Here is a 13,979-nt window from a genome sequence, read left to right on the forward strand (position 1 = left end):
CCCTACGGGCTAAGACTGGGATGTCATTAAAGTTAATTTGTGTGTAAAGGCAGGTGTCCCAATACTTTTGACAATGTAGCGTATACTGTGACAGGTTTCCATAACCAATGAGAGGATAAGCTGATTTCTCTAGATTACAGCACATTATTTTTCTTTTGTCATTCAGGGAATAACAGCATCCAGCACGCTGGCGTGCAATATATATTGGACTCAGTAATCGCTCAGCTGCTTGCGGACCCGAAAAGGAGGTTCATCTATGTGGAGATGGCGTTTTTCTGGCGCTGGTGGAGGGAACAGAAGGAGTCTGTGCAGAAAGATGTAGTTCGATTAATACAGGAAGGTGAGCAGCAGGGGGGTGCCACGCATTTACACCTCTACACCAGGTTTTCTGTCTGGTCCTACAGTTAGGTGCCCTTTAACGTTTGTGACATACTTGCTTTGTATTCTTCATCTTCATATATAAAAATATCTATCATATTTTTTCCCACTGGATATTTAATCCTGGAAATAAAGGAGTGGGGCTCTAAGGGAGGAGGGAATGGTATGTGGAGTGCTCTTGATGTAGAAAAAATGCATTCCATTCCAAAGGCAGAACTATGGACGTAGAAACTTCTATTTAAAAAATATTGCTCAGTAGCTGCAAAGGATAGAAATCTGAGTGCGCACCATGCATCATGTGTTACAATGCCCATGTGTAAACAGGCCCTAAATGCTGGAGATAGTATATACTAAGAGGCTTACACCAGCAGGATCCATGCCCACAGAACCGAGCTACTGAAGCCCGCATGACTTGGTGCTCTGGTGGGATCTCCTTGTTGGGATGTGTAACGAGACCCTTGCTCGCTCGCTTCCGCTCTCCCGACACTCCTCTGTTTCTAGTGAGTCAGCTTGCAGATCGCAACGTCTGATGGTTCGGTCAACCAAGGCTCCGGGATCCGAACTACAGCTATGTGCCATTCGGAATCCGTTAGAACAAACACCAAGCAGGCTGTATGTAAGTTCAAACAGGAAGACAATTTATTGGAAGCACACAGCACATTTTTATACAGAATTTGGAACATCCTGCCCCCAACAACCGCTTTCCCATTGGTCAATTGCACAGTACATGCCGTTCTCCTTCAGGTCCTCCTTAGCCATGCAAATGAGGACTTGAAAATGAGTCAGCAGGGATTGGTCGGGTAGCTTGAGTAGGACTGTTATGTGTAATGAGACAGAACCCCCCCAGGGGACAATCAATGTACACAATAGCCAGACACGGAACAATGGTTCCATAACGAGCCCCCAATACACATTACTCTGAGTGTCAATACATCCCTTAGCAGACAGCAGGTGAGTTCATTAGCACACCCGACAATAGGTGAATGGAAAGCCACCTCAGACAAAAGCAAAATTGTTAGACAGTCAGTCTCCTCATTGAACTTCCTGGAATGACCATATTAGGAGTTGTACTTCCTGGTCAGAGACCTCATGGCAAATGGGAACAAATCTCAATATTTCTACATGGAGACCTTGCTGACAAATATGAAGCAATCCAAACCATCACCCATCTGTCCTTAAATTCCAGTGACGGTGAACACCATCACAGGATGCTCTGGTGGGATCTCCTTGTTGGGATGCTCTGGTGGGATCTCCTTGTTGGGATGGGCAGTGGTAATATTAATACCCCGCCTCACTGGTTTGAGTTAAGCTCTGCATTAAGGTACATACTGTAGATATCATCCATAGTAATCAGGTAGGATGCTTCCTTAAGTTCTCCTGTTGAAAAAAGGGAGACTATGGACAACCTGAACAGCTCTCATTTGTGGTTCTCTGAGACATGGCGCTCTCCTCTCTGTTCCACAGGTCGCTTGGAATTTATAAATGGTGGCTGGTCTATGAATGACGAAGCTGCCACACACTACAATGCCATCATTGATCAGATGACTCTAGGCTTGCAGTTCTTGGAGAATACGTTTGGTGAATGTGGTAGACCGCGGGTCGCTTGGCACATCGATCCCTTTGGTCACTCCAGGGAACAGGCTTCTTTGTTTGCACAGGTACGTGAGATCACACGTTGTCTGGCACCATTGTACCTAACACTCACTTTTTTTTTCTTTCCTGTGTTGGGTTTTTTTTTTCTTAGAATTACAATAGCCAAAAAACTGATATTTAGCTATATATGCTTAATAAGTTAAAATCCCTTGCGAGATATTCCCACCAGAATTCCTAGTTCTGTCCATGTGCTTCATCCAATACAAAGCCAGTTGGTCACTCCTCTATCTATATTCGACACTATGGAAAATCCATCCAATAATTGAGGACTTTGCCAGATAGGGAGGTCTTCACTGAGGCTGTGTGTGGGGAACAAGAAACTACTGGCGTCTCTAAAATATAAGGGCAGCAGGTAATTGGAGTCGTAAAGCCTAAACCTTCCGAACCCCCCCCCCCCCCCCCAGCAAAAAAAAACCCTTTTGGGTGTAAGCTGTGCAATCTTGTATTTATTGTCGGGTGGCAAATGACAGCTGCAAATGTCCACATTTTTTACTTTTTTGGCTATCATTTGTCACCCAACAAACACAAGATTGCAAAACATACACTGGAGTGTCGGTATTACATTTTTTTTTGCTTGAATTGTTCCTGTGGATGAGTCAGCTGCCCCGTCCCAGAGCACTGGTGATTTAGCCTGCAACACAATATTTTGGGGTAGGAACACCTACTTTTGTTTTTTTTTTTTTTTTTGTACCTTAAAGCGGAGTTCCAGCCTAATATGGGCCATACGCACTATAAGATTTTCTAAAGACTTTTTCCTTTAGATTTACCAAAACCATATAATATGAGGTCAAACCTAAACACTTTCAATTTGTATGCAGTCTGGCAGGCCCTTGCACTACATAGAAAAGGTAAATCTGAAGGAAATCTAACCACAAAAGTTGGATAGTGTGTATCCAGCTTTATACACTCACCTGTCTAGCGATGCGGCCGCCCGAAGCCTCGCTCTTCTCCCTCTCTGCTCTCAGGCGCTGGCATCACTGGTGTGGGCACCCGGCTGTGACAGTTTGCGGCTTCACAGCCGGGTACGCACTGCGCATGCGCGAGTTGCGCTACGCATCGTGATTGGCCGGAAATCTTCTGAGACCTCTGACATGTCCCAGAAGATGGCACTCCGGCCAATCCGGCGCTCCGAGCGGAAGTGGGAGCGGGTACCTGTCAAAACTAGGTAACTGCTCCCCCCCAAAAATGACATGCCAAATGTGGCATGTCAGGGGGTTAGCACTACCTAAAGCGGAAGTTCCACTTTTGGGTGGAACTCCGCTTTAATGCATTCCCTCTATTGGCTCCTCGTGCTCTATTTGAATTCTGTGGTGTGGGCGAGGATGAGCCTTGCTGTTTGTGTCTATGGGCATAGGCCGGCAAGGCTCTGGATCGGGGCCCACAGGTGTGCCACCATAGGAAACCGCTTCCTATGGTGGCACACCAAGAGAGTCAGGAGTGCCAGCAGGGGACCCAAGAAGAGCATTGGGGCCGCTATGTAAAACACCATTGCACAGAGCAGGTACAGTGCATCCCGGAAAGTATTCAGAGCTTCACTTTTTCCACTTTGTTACATTACAGCCTTATTCCTAAATTGATTAAATTCCTCAAAATCCTACAAACAATACCCCATAATGACAACGTGAAAGAAGTTTGTTTGAAATCTTTGCAAATTTATTAAAAAAAAAAAAAAACATTCCATGTACATAAGTATTCACAGCCTTTGCTCAATACTTTGTTGAAGCAACTTTGGCACCAATTACAGCCTCAAGTATTTTTGAGTATGATGCTACCAGCTTGGCACACCTATTTTTGGGCAGTTTGCCCACCTTCTTTGCAGGACCTCTCGAGCACCATCAGGTTGGATGGGGAGCGTCAGTGCAGCCATTTTTAGATCTCTCCAGAGATGTTCAAGTCTGGGCCAATCAAGGACATTCAGAATTGTCCCGTAGCCACTCCTTTGTTATCTTTTCTGTGTGCTTAGCGTAATTTTCCTATTGGAAAATGAATCTCCCCCCCCACTCCTCCCCCAGTCTGAGGTCCAGAGCACTCTGGGGCAGGTTTTTTTAATCAAGGATGTCTCTGTACATTGCTGTATTCATCTTTCCTTTGATCCTGACTAGTCTCCCAGTTCCTGCTGCTAAAAAACTTCCCCACAGCATGATGCTGCCATCACCATGCTTCACTGTAGGGATGGTATTGGCCAGGTGATGAGCATTGCCTGGTTTCCACCAGATATGACGCTTGGCATTCAGGCCAAAGAGTTCAGTCTGTTTCATCAGGCCGAGGAATTTGTTTCTCATGGTCAGTCCTTCAGGTGCCTTATGGCAAACTCCAGGTGGGCTGTCATGTGCCTTTTTACTGAGGAGTGGCTTCCGTTCTGCCACTCTACCATACAGGCCTGATTGGTGGAGTGCTGCAGAGATGGTGGTTCTTCTGGAAGGTTCTCCTCCACAGAGAAATGCTGGAGCTCTGTCAGAGGTTCTTGGTCACCTCCCTGATTAAGGTCCTTCTCCTCTGATCACCAAGTTTGGCTGGGCAGCCCGCTTTAGGAAGAGTCCTGGTGGTTGCAAACTTCTTCCATTAACTGATAATGGAGGCCACTGCTCATTGGGACCTTCAATGCTGAAGAAATGTTTGTGCCTCAATACAATCATGTCTCAGGTCTACAGAGCATTCCTTGGACTTCATGGCTTGGTTTGTGCTCTGACATGCACTTTCATTGTGGGACCTTCTATAGCCAGGTATGTGTGCTTTTCCACATTCTGTCTAATCAACTGAATTTACCACAGCTGGACTCCCAAGTTGTAGAAACCGCTCAAGGATGATCAGGGAAAACAGGCTACACCTAAGCTCAATGTTGTGTCATGGCAAAGGCTGTAAATACCTATGTACATGTGATTTTTTTGTTTGAAATCTTTGCAAAAAAAAAAAAATTTCATTATGGGGTATTTGTAGAAAATAATGATTTTTAATCAAGGCTGTAACATAACAAAATGTGGAATAAGTGAAGCGCTGTGAATTATTTCCGGATGCACTGAAAGTATGACATGTTTGTCATTGAAGAAAAGTGAGGCGTTGGTCCCTACCGTTCCATTAATGGTCATACTACCAAACTCACTTGACATTAGTAAAATTGGTTTTGACATATATTTAAAGCTTAAGATAAACCTTACCTTCAAACTTGCACAGTCGCATAGGCTTCACTGCTGCACTGAAATGAAATTGAATTAAATGGAAAAAAAATAAAAAAAATTTAATAAAAATTTTGGATTCCCCAACCTACACACATGCGTCAAGGCACCTACATATAAAAATGGCTACACCTGTTCTATATTGCTATGCATGTTGGAGTAAGAGCATAGTTCTGGGCTCTTTATGGTTACCTTTAAACTGACGACCCTTATGGGCTTTTAAAGTGTCATCTCTGGACAATTTTGGGTACCAAAGTTGCCATTTCAAGATTGGACACAGTTTTTTAAGGTTTGATGTGTGATGTTGGGTATCTGTTTACATGGCGCATGCTCATCCTTTTACTTTAATGCAGAAAAAAAAAAAAAAAAAAAAAACTTTTTTTAGTGAATTGTTTTACACTAAAGGCAATTTAAAAATTCGAAATGGTTGCATTAATATTTATATATACATAAAAATGTGTGATTACAGCTATTTTATTCTCTGGGGTGTCTGCTTTCAGAAAAAAATTGGTGGTTTTTACCTAAATCTTCAGGCCTAAAATCTACATTTTAACGTCTATGCAAAATAGTTAAATGGGGGATAGACCAGTAAAAGCTGAATTGTGATTGGTTTCTCTGATTACATATGTATTTGTGCATTTTGCTATCACTTGGCAAACGTGCATCTAATTGACTTTTAACCATAGATGGGGTTTGATGGCTTCTTCTTCGGTCGGCTGGATTATCAGGATAAAACCAATCGAGAAAAGACACGGCAAATGGAGCTGGTTTGGCGAGCGAGCGATGATTTAGAAATACCCAGTGCTGATCTCTTTACCGGTCAGTAAGCCGATATCCGAATTAATAAATTTATGTTCAACCTTATTTTGAAGCCTACATATTCCTCAGGTCTAGGAGCGTGCCTAGGCTAACTGCACCCTGAGGCTGGAGAGAGAAGGGAGGAATCCCAGGGGCGCTGCAGATCCACGCCAGTGTGTGATGGTGAGCATGCCTACCTCAGCCTGGGCTTTCACCAAGCCACGCCCCAACACGTTTTCCTCCATCCCTTGGAGCCTAATCATGGGGCCACCTTAGGCTGCCATTCCTGCCACCCTCACCCCCATGCCATCCTGCTTTTCCTGCAAACCTGTGATTTGCCGTTATTGACTTAATCCTATTTAGGAGTGCGGGCTCCAGGGATGCCGTCATTGCCTGGTGAGCCACTGACTTGGAACAAGCAAGAAGCATAGGAGCTAAGACTTTTCACACCTCTATTAGCTGCATGCTTACTCCATGTCAGTGACTTGCTTGATGATGAGGTCAGGATCAGGTGACAGCCTTGGACCCTCCTGCACATCAGGTTAGTATTGTCAGCCCCCATATTTTGATAATTCCCGGTTCCCCAGGATCCATTCATAAATGAAATATGTGGGCTTCCACTGTTGACATCCTTCTGAAAAGGCTTCTGCTCTTAATATTGATCCTTCATGCCTATCCAGGTCAGTATTAAGAATTGAATCCGAAGTATGGTCATTGCACAAAACAGTTAAAGTGGTTGTAAACCCTTGCATATACCCAGTGAAGTGATTGGCCTCAGATGATAGAGATGAAACAAATCCTCCTGCATAGTTGTACCGGTCTCCCTGCAGCCCCCTCTCCTCTAAATCTCTTCAAAGCACAGAATTTACACACCAGTTCCCAGTTGCAGAAGGCAAGGGGCAGGGATCTGACACCACACACTGCACAGATTTAAGCAGAGAGCTGAGTGTAAACTGAGATCTGAGTGGAGCTAAAGCACAACCATCTGTCAGCTCCTTGTTTGTATATTTTAGGGGTAGGGAACCTCCGCAATCCAGCTGTGGTGAAACTACAAATCCCGTCATGCCTGTGGCTGTCTGGCTTGCAGTAGTGCCAGAACCTCTAGTGCCTAGGTTGCCTACCCCTGGTATTCTTTAGTCAGTGAGATAGACTATGATGTCTGAAGTCTTAGAATCCGCATACCAGCCTCCAGCTGGGCTTTCCATATGAAGATCTGCAGTGCTAGCACTCTCAAGCTTATTAGGAATCGTCACTTTGACTGTCTCCATTAACCCAGTATACGTGTCTCAGCTTAAAGTGGAACTTCACCCAAAAGGGAATGTTCTGCTTGTTTGCCTCCTCTCTCCACCTCCCTGCCCCTTTTTTGGTGGAGGGGGGTCGGGTACACAGTCTTGACAGGTACCCGCTCCCACTTGCGGTCAGATGTCGCCATCCCCTAACCTCCCCTGCAGCCTTCTGAGACACAGCACAGGTCCCAGAAGACTACAGAACTGTTCACAAATCGCAGCGTGGCTCGCACATGCACAGTAGGAAACCGGCTGTGATGCTGGTTTCTCTTACTTAGATGCTGGCACCTGCACCCTAAGCCAATTGCTGAATCAATTTGGTCGAGGACATCGCTGGATCCCTGGACAGGTAAGTGTCCTTTATATTAAGTCATCAGCTATAGTATTTGTAGCTGCTGACTTTCCTTTTTTTTGGGGAAGCCAGGAGCTCCTCCTTTAAAGTGGACGTGTTTAATGATCTGCTGTGTTTCTTGTGTTCCTGCAGGGGTACTTCCAAATGGTTACAACCCCCCAGACGGCTTCTGCTGGGATCAGCTGTGCAATGACATGCCAATCATGGACGACCCAAAAATAGAAGGCTATAACGTAGATGTCGTGTTAGCCAATTTCCTGGCGGCTGTAAATGCCCAGGTATCATAGGAACACTGTATATGAATCATGCTGTCTGTAGTATTGTAAGGGGGAAGAAGCAACTGTCATAGTGCTGAAGCTGCTCACCTGTCCTTTATCTCCTACCAGGCCTCAGAGTACCAATCAAATCACATCGTTATGACGATGGGCTCCGATTTTCAATATGAGAATGCCATCCCGTGGTTTAAGAACATGGACAAACTCATCAGTCTAGTAAATGCTCGGGTAAGATGAGGCATGGCTATCCCAAAACTGGTCCTCTCCTGGTGCATAGATTTGAAGGGTTATAGTTTTTCCTTTGGGGTCCATTCATGTTATGTGTTGCATTAAAGTATATGTAAAACAACCTATTCAGTTTAAAATTGATATGAAGATCTAAATATAAAAACAGTATAACTATACCCTCTGTTCTAAACAGTATAAGGAGCTCAGAGCTGGAGGAGGAGAAACTGAAGCACACTGGTTTTCCCAGTGAATGGCTGTGCAGGGGGTGGGGGTTGTCAGCACAAGTCTGATAATTTGTAGGAGAGCAGGCTGAGTTCCCAGAACAGCCAGAAAAAATGACCACTCTGGGGTGGATCTCATGCCTAGTGTGGCAAGAGAACAGGATACTTTATTTTTTATTATACAAGTATATGGTAATGCAGGCACACATCAGGAATATTAAATGTTGGGTTTACATATTCTTTAATGCACATGCAGCAGCTCAACACATTAGTGTGTGTTACCCCAAAAAATATTTCCATGTATGTGTCAGTGTTTTTCATTCATGTCTTTTTGTAAGTCTAGCCTAGTGATTGACACTTCCCTGACTTCCCTTTTTTATTTCTGACCACACTAAACATGGAAGCAGATCCATGCTGGCGTGGTCAGTTTGCATCGCTCTTTCTTCTTTGGTGATATAAGATGGAAGGCTTGCCTGTATGTCCCATAGTAAGTTCATCTGCCACATACCCCCCCCCCCCCCCAAGCTCAAACCTGCTGTGTGACCGCAACTGAACTTTTATAATTATGACTTTTGAAACTATCTTTGTCATAAACTGTCCCCCTTAGTAAACGAACACATCCTCCCCTCTAGAGGGACATGAAGGAAAAGAGTTCGGTCACATGACTGCTGAATCAAACTTCATAGCAAAAAAAGTACAAAAGCTTTGTTTTTCACACTACAAATCTGATTATGGTCAACCAATATATACGGTGTTAAAATGTGCTTTTATAGCTGTATATTCACATTTTAAGGCATGCTTGCATTGAAGAATAGCCAAAGCTCATTTGGCTGTACTTCTCCTGTGGATCACAGGAGTGCAGTTCGTTCTGCACGCCTGTGACCCGTCTTAAGCAGACAGCGGGCTGAAGTCTGCTGACATCAGTCGGTCCGGGCCCAGGCGTCATCGCGACTATAGAGTCGGAATCTGCCCACATGCCTCAGCCGGCCGCTCCCACCCCCCCCCCCCCCCTCAACAGCTGACTGACGGGAGCCCATACATCTCTTAAAAGAACTATGGGTTCCCTCCCCCCCCCCCCCCCCCCCCCAATTTATACTTGCCTAGGTGGATGTAGCGTCGGTCCGATGCTGAATCTGCCCCCCCGACACTTCTGCACTCAGAACCGAGTGACCGAACACCGCTGACATAAGTTGTATCGGTTTATCTGCAGCCTCTCAGCTACATCTGTTTTAAAATGATAAAGCTTACCAGATTTCAGAAAAAGGGGTGCAGAGCCGAAGTTTTTTTTTTGCAGAGCTCAGTGTGCTGATTGGAGGGAAGGGACACGGCCCACAGGAACAGAACTGAGGCTGTCAATCAGCTGGAGCTCCCCCCCCCCCACCCCCTCATTTCTCCTGGTGTCAGGAAAATTTGTCAGAAGTGACTCATGCTGATAGAGGGGCAAAGTACCAGATAGTAATGACACTTGTGCTCTAGATTGAGACAAGTACACACTATATAGGGATATGGTTTTGTTTATATTTCATGTCTGAGGTTTACAACCACTTGCCGACCAGCCATATACTGCAACAGGTCGGCTCCATTACGCACAACTACTTACCTGTACGTAGTTTCAAGTAATAGCCAGTGGGAGTGCGTGCTGATTGGCTGGATGGGGAGCCAATCAGCGGATCGGGTCCACCGGCCACCTGTGATCACTCCCCATACAGACAATGGTGGTCAGCCTATGTAAACAAGGCAGACTGCCATTCTGTCGCAGATGAACACAGAGATCCTGTGTTCCTGCTATTCAGGAATAGGTCTCTGTATTAATTTAGTGCAGGGGTGTCCAAACTTTTTTGAAAGGGGGCCAGATTTGATTAAGTGAAAATGCATGAGGGCTGACTATTTTTGCCTGACCTCCTTTGGACCATTAAAATGTAACTATTTTATGCAAAGTTTATTGCAAACGTCCTACTTTTTCATTTTGTCACATGGATGACAAATCTAAACAGGTGTTAAATCACTCCGCCTTTCATATCTGAAGGCCAGATGAGAAAAAAATCCAGGAAGCTGAAATATGTCTGGAACATTGTAAAGTACATTCCATATTTTTGGTGATTAAAGGTTGTCTGTCAACTTTTAAGTTACAAAAATATGAACAGGAACATACCACCAAGTATACGTGTGTGTGTGTGTGTATATATAATATATATAATCTGTCGACACACTGAGATTTTATAATGTATTCATCTCAATTCGGAGCATGCGCGCTCCCTAATCAGTCGCAAAAGGGTTAACCACATATAGGCGCTATATGAACCCACCAATGATGATTAATGATGGCAGCAATAATAGTCATGAATTATGCCAATGTAGTAAATAGAACATTGAAAAGTTAGGGCTTAAAAACTCAGCTTGGTGGCCATCGTGTGTGAAGGCATAAAACCAGCCAGGAACAATGCAGCAGTGTGGACAGTTGTGTCTTGCTTGGGCTGTGAGGAGATAATGGAATGCCGCAATCCTCGACAGGGAAGGGTAGAAAAGGGGTCACACAATGCCCGTTATAGGAGGCAAGGAGGATCGCCGTCTGTGGCCACTCCAATCACCCATGATGAGTGCTGACCAGGAAGGGGACCCGGACGTGATATCAAGCTCTAGGGGAAGGAGGACCAAAACGAGGCTTGAACCGCTAGAGCCGCGGCATGTGCGGTGGCCCAATGCAGGGGAGCGTGAGGAGTGCCTGCTTCTCATATGGTTATCCTGACAACTTTATAATGTTCTATTTACTACATTGCCATCATTCATGACCGTTATTACTGCCATCAATCATCATCGGTGGGTTCATATAGCCCTTATGTGGTTAACCCTTGTGTGACAGATACTTTTGAACATCCCTCCTGGTGTGTTTTGTTCCCACACAGCTGCTACTTGACCCCCGGGTGTTATGCCAATTATCATGGAGAGGGCGCTGGTCCTGTCATACTAGCACCAAATTTATGTGTTTTATAGTGTTCCCTAATCAGCCTAAGTCTGAGGCCATATAGAGCAATATATGAGCAAGGGATATAAAGCTGGCGGGTGTGGGCAGTGGGTGTCACAATAGTGTATTCACAAGTAACAGAAAAAATCAATTGGCTGCAGCGTGCTGGGATGGATCATCATTTGAGTATGTCATTCAAAACAGCCTATATAAAAGGATGTATAACATGAATGGTAAAATAACTAATCTGACATGCGTGCAGTCCCGTGACGTTGCAAGATCCAGAGATTCCCAGGGGTCCTGAGCAGCGCTTGGGGATTCACAGGGGCCACAACAATAGATTTTTCCAAATTGCCTGTGGGGCTGTATGAAGGCGGCCCGGGGGTCACAATTGGACCTGAATTTGGACATGCCTGATCTAGTTAGTCCATCCCCCACACAGTTAGAAAGCACCCCCTAGGGACACACTTATCCCTTTGATCGCCCCTAGTGTTAACCCCTTCCCTGCCAGTGTCATTGGTACAGTAACATTGTATATTAGTAGCTGGTCCCCTCAAGTGTCAGTAAGTTGTCTGATCTGTCCCCCGCAATGTTGCAGTCCCTCTAAAAATCGCTGATAGCCGCCATTACTAGTGAAAATAAATTAAATAAAAATGCCATAAATCTATCCCTTGGTTTGTAGACGTGATAACTTTTGCGCGCAAACCAATCAATATTTTTTTACCAAAAATATGTGGCAGAACACATAGTGGCCTAAAATGATGAAGAAAATTAGACTTTTTATTTTTTGGGAATGTTTTTTTTTTTTTGTGTATGTGTATTGGTTGGTGGCCTTGGCCAGGTCTAATCTTCACTTAGAGAGAAACTGAGGCACCATGTGGGATCTAGAATCCAGAGGGTCTGCAAAGGTACACAGACAAGGATTAGTTTTGAGGACACTGGGTCCCTGCAAAGTAGCAATGATGAATGTTTTAGGTCAGGTCACTTTAGTAAATCTAAAGTTTTTTTTATAGCTTGCTTGAAACCACATATTATCCTTTAAACATGAATGAAGAGAGCATAGTGTTGACAAATGTGTGTTTTTTTTTTTTTTTTTTTTTTTTTTTTGCCCCCCCCCTCCAGCAAGCAAATGGAAGTAAGGTGAATGTGTTGTACTCCACCCCAAGCTGCTATCTGAGTGCACTGAATAGGGCCAACATCAGCTGGTGAGCATAGAACTTTGGGCATGTGAGTGTGCATCTCTATGCAAACCTGTCATCACTCTGTAGTTGGACCTGTCTTTGTGTTCCAGGCCAGTGAAGACGGACGACTTCTTCCCATATGCAGACGGAGCTCACATGTTCTGGACAGGATACTTCACCAGCCGCCCCGGCTTCAAGGGCTACGAAAGGCTCAGTAATAACTTCCTACAGGTGAGCGGACAGCAGGGCAATGAAAGTGTAAACTTCTAAGGAGGTACTGTCCTTCTTGTTTAAAGAACCAATGAAAAGTAATAGTCTTCCTCTTTTGTTTCTCTAGTTTACTAAAGTTGAATGGGATTATATTGGGCAATACTTCAGACATTGTAATGATAAAATGGATAATATATATCCTTTTCATGGAACCCATGTTATATTTCATTACCAGGTGTGTAATCAGCTGGAGGCTTTGACTGGAGCAGCTGCAATCCACGGACCATATGGGACCAGCAGCAGCTTGGAGCTCAGTAGGTCTTATCAATCCAGTATCTTAAAACAGTAACCCAATTCCCAAGTGTTCCATTACCCCTGTAATATCTTATTACAGTAACCGGGCTCCTGAGTGTCTTATTACCCCTGTAATATCTTATTACAGTAACCCAGCTCCTGAGTGTCCTATTACCCCTGTAATATCTTATTACAGTAACCCAATTCCCAAGTGTTCTATTACCCCTGTAATATCTTATTACAGTAACCCAGCTCCTGAGTGTCTTATTACCTCTGTAATATCTTATTACAGTAACCCGGCTCCTGAGTGTCTTATTACCCCTGTAATATCTTATTACAGTAACCCGGCCCGAGTGTCCTATTACCCCCTGTAATATCTTATTACAGTAACCGGGCTCCTGAGTGTCTTTACCCCTGTAATATCTTATTACAGTAACCCAGCTCCTGAGTGTCCTATTACCCCTGTAATATCTTATTACAGTTACCCAGCTCCTGAGTGTCCTATTACCCCTGTAATATCTTATTACAGTAACCCAATTCCCAAGTGTTCTATTACCCCTGTAATATCTTATTACAGTAACCCAGCTCCTGAGTCTTATTACCTCTGTAATATCTTATTACAGTAACCCGGCTCCTGAGTGTCCTATTACCCCTGTAATATCTTATTACAGTAACCCGGCCCGAGTGTCCTATTACCCCCTGTAATATCTTATTACAGTAACCCGGCTCCTGAGTGTTCTATTACCCCTGTAATATCTTATTACAGTAACCCAGCTCCTGAGTGTTCTATTACCCCTGTAATATCTTATTACAGTAACCCAGCTCCTGAGTGTCCTATTACCCCTGTAATATCTTATTACAGTAACCCGGCTCCTGAGTGTCCTATTACCCCTGTAATATCTTATTACAGTAACCCAGCTCCTGAGTGTCCTATTACCCCTGTAATATCTTATTACAGTAACCCAATT

At 44.4% G+C, this 13,979-nt stretch overlaps 1 protein-coding gene across 1 annotated transcript in view; it reads left to right on the forward strand.

Annotated features, from left to right (window-relative positions):
* MAN2B1 (mannosidase alpha class 2B member 1) overlaps positions 1 to 13,979 on the forward strand; it is a gene marked incomplete at its 3' end in the record, with an annotated part of 70,408 nt that overhangs the window by 21,994 nt on the left and 34,435 nt on the right. Inside the window, exons 3-10 of the mRNA XM_082257196.1 lie at positions 167 to 340; positions 1,843 to 2,036; positions 5,891 to 6,023; positions 7,773 to 7,918; positions 8,027 to 8,143; positions 12,449 to 12,531; positions 12,618 to 12,738; positions 12,953 to 13,031. Of these exons, the coding sequence (XP_082113322.1) occupies positions 167 to 340; positions 1,843 to 2,036; positions 5,891 to 6,023; positions 7,773 to 7,918; positions 8,027 to 8,143; positions 12,449 to 12,531; positions 12,618 to 12,738; positions 12,953 to 13,031 (1,047 nt within the window). The remainder of the gene's footprint in view (positions 1 to 166; positions 341 to 1,842; positions 2,037 to 5,890; positions 6,024 to 7,772; positions 7,919 to 8,026; positions 8,144 to 12,448; positions 12,532 to 12,617; positions 12,739 to 12,952; positions 13,032 to 13,979) is intronic.

The sequence above is a fragment of the Pelophylax lessonae genome (assembly GCF_965119305.1).
Source record: "Pelophylax lessonae genome assembly, chromosome: 4".
NCBI lineage: Eukaryota > Metazoa > Chordata > Amphibia > Anura > Ranidae > Pelophylax > Pelophylax lessonae.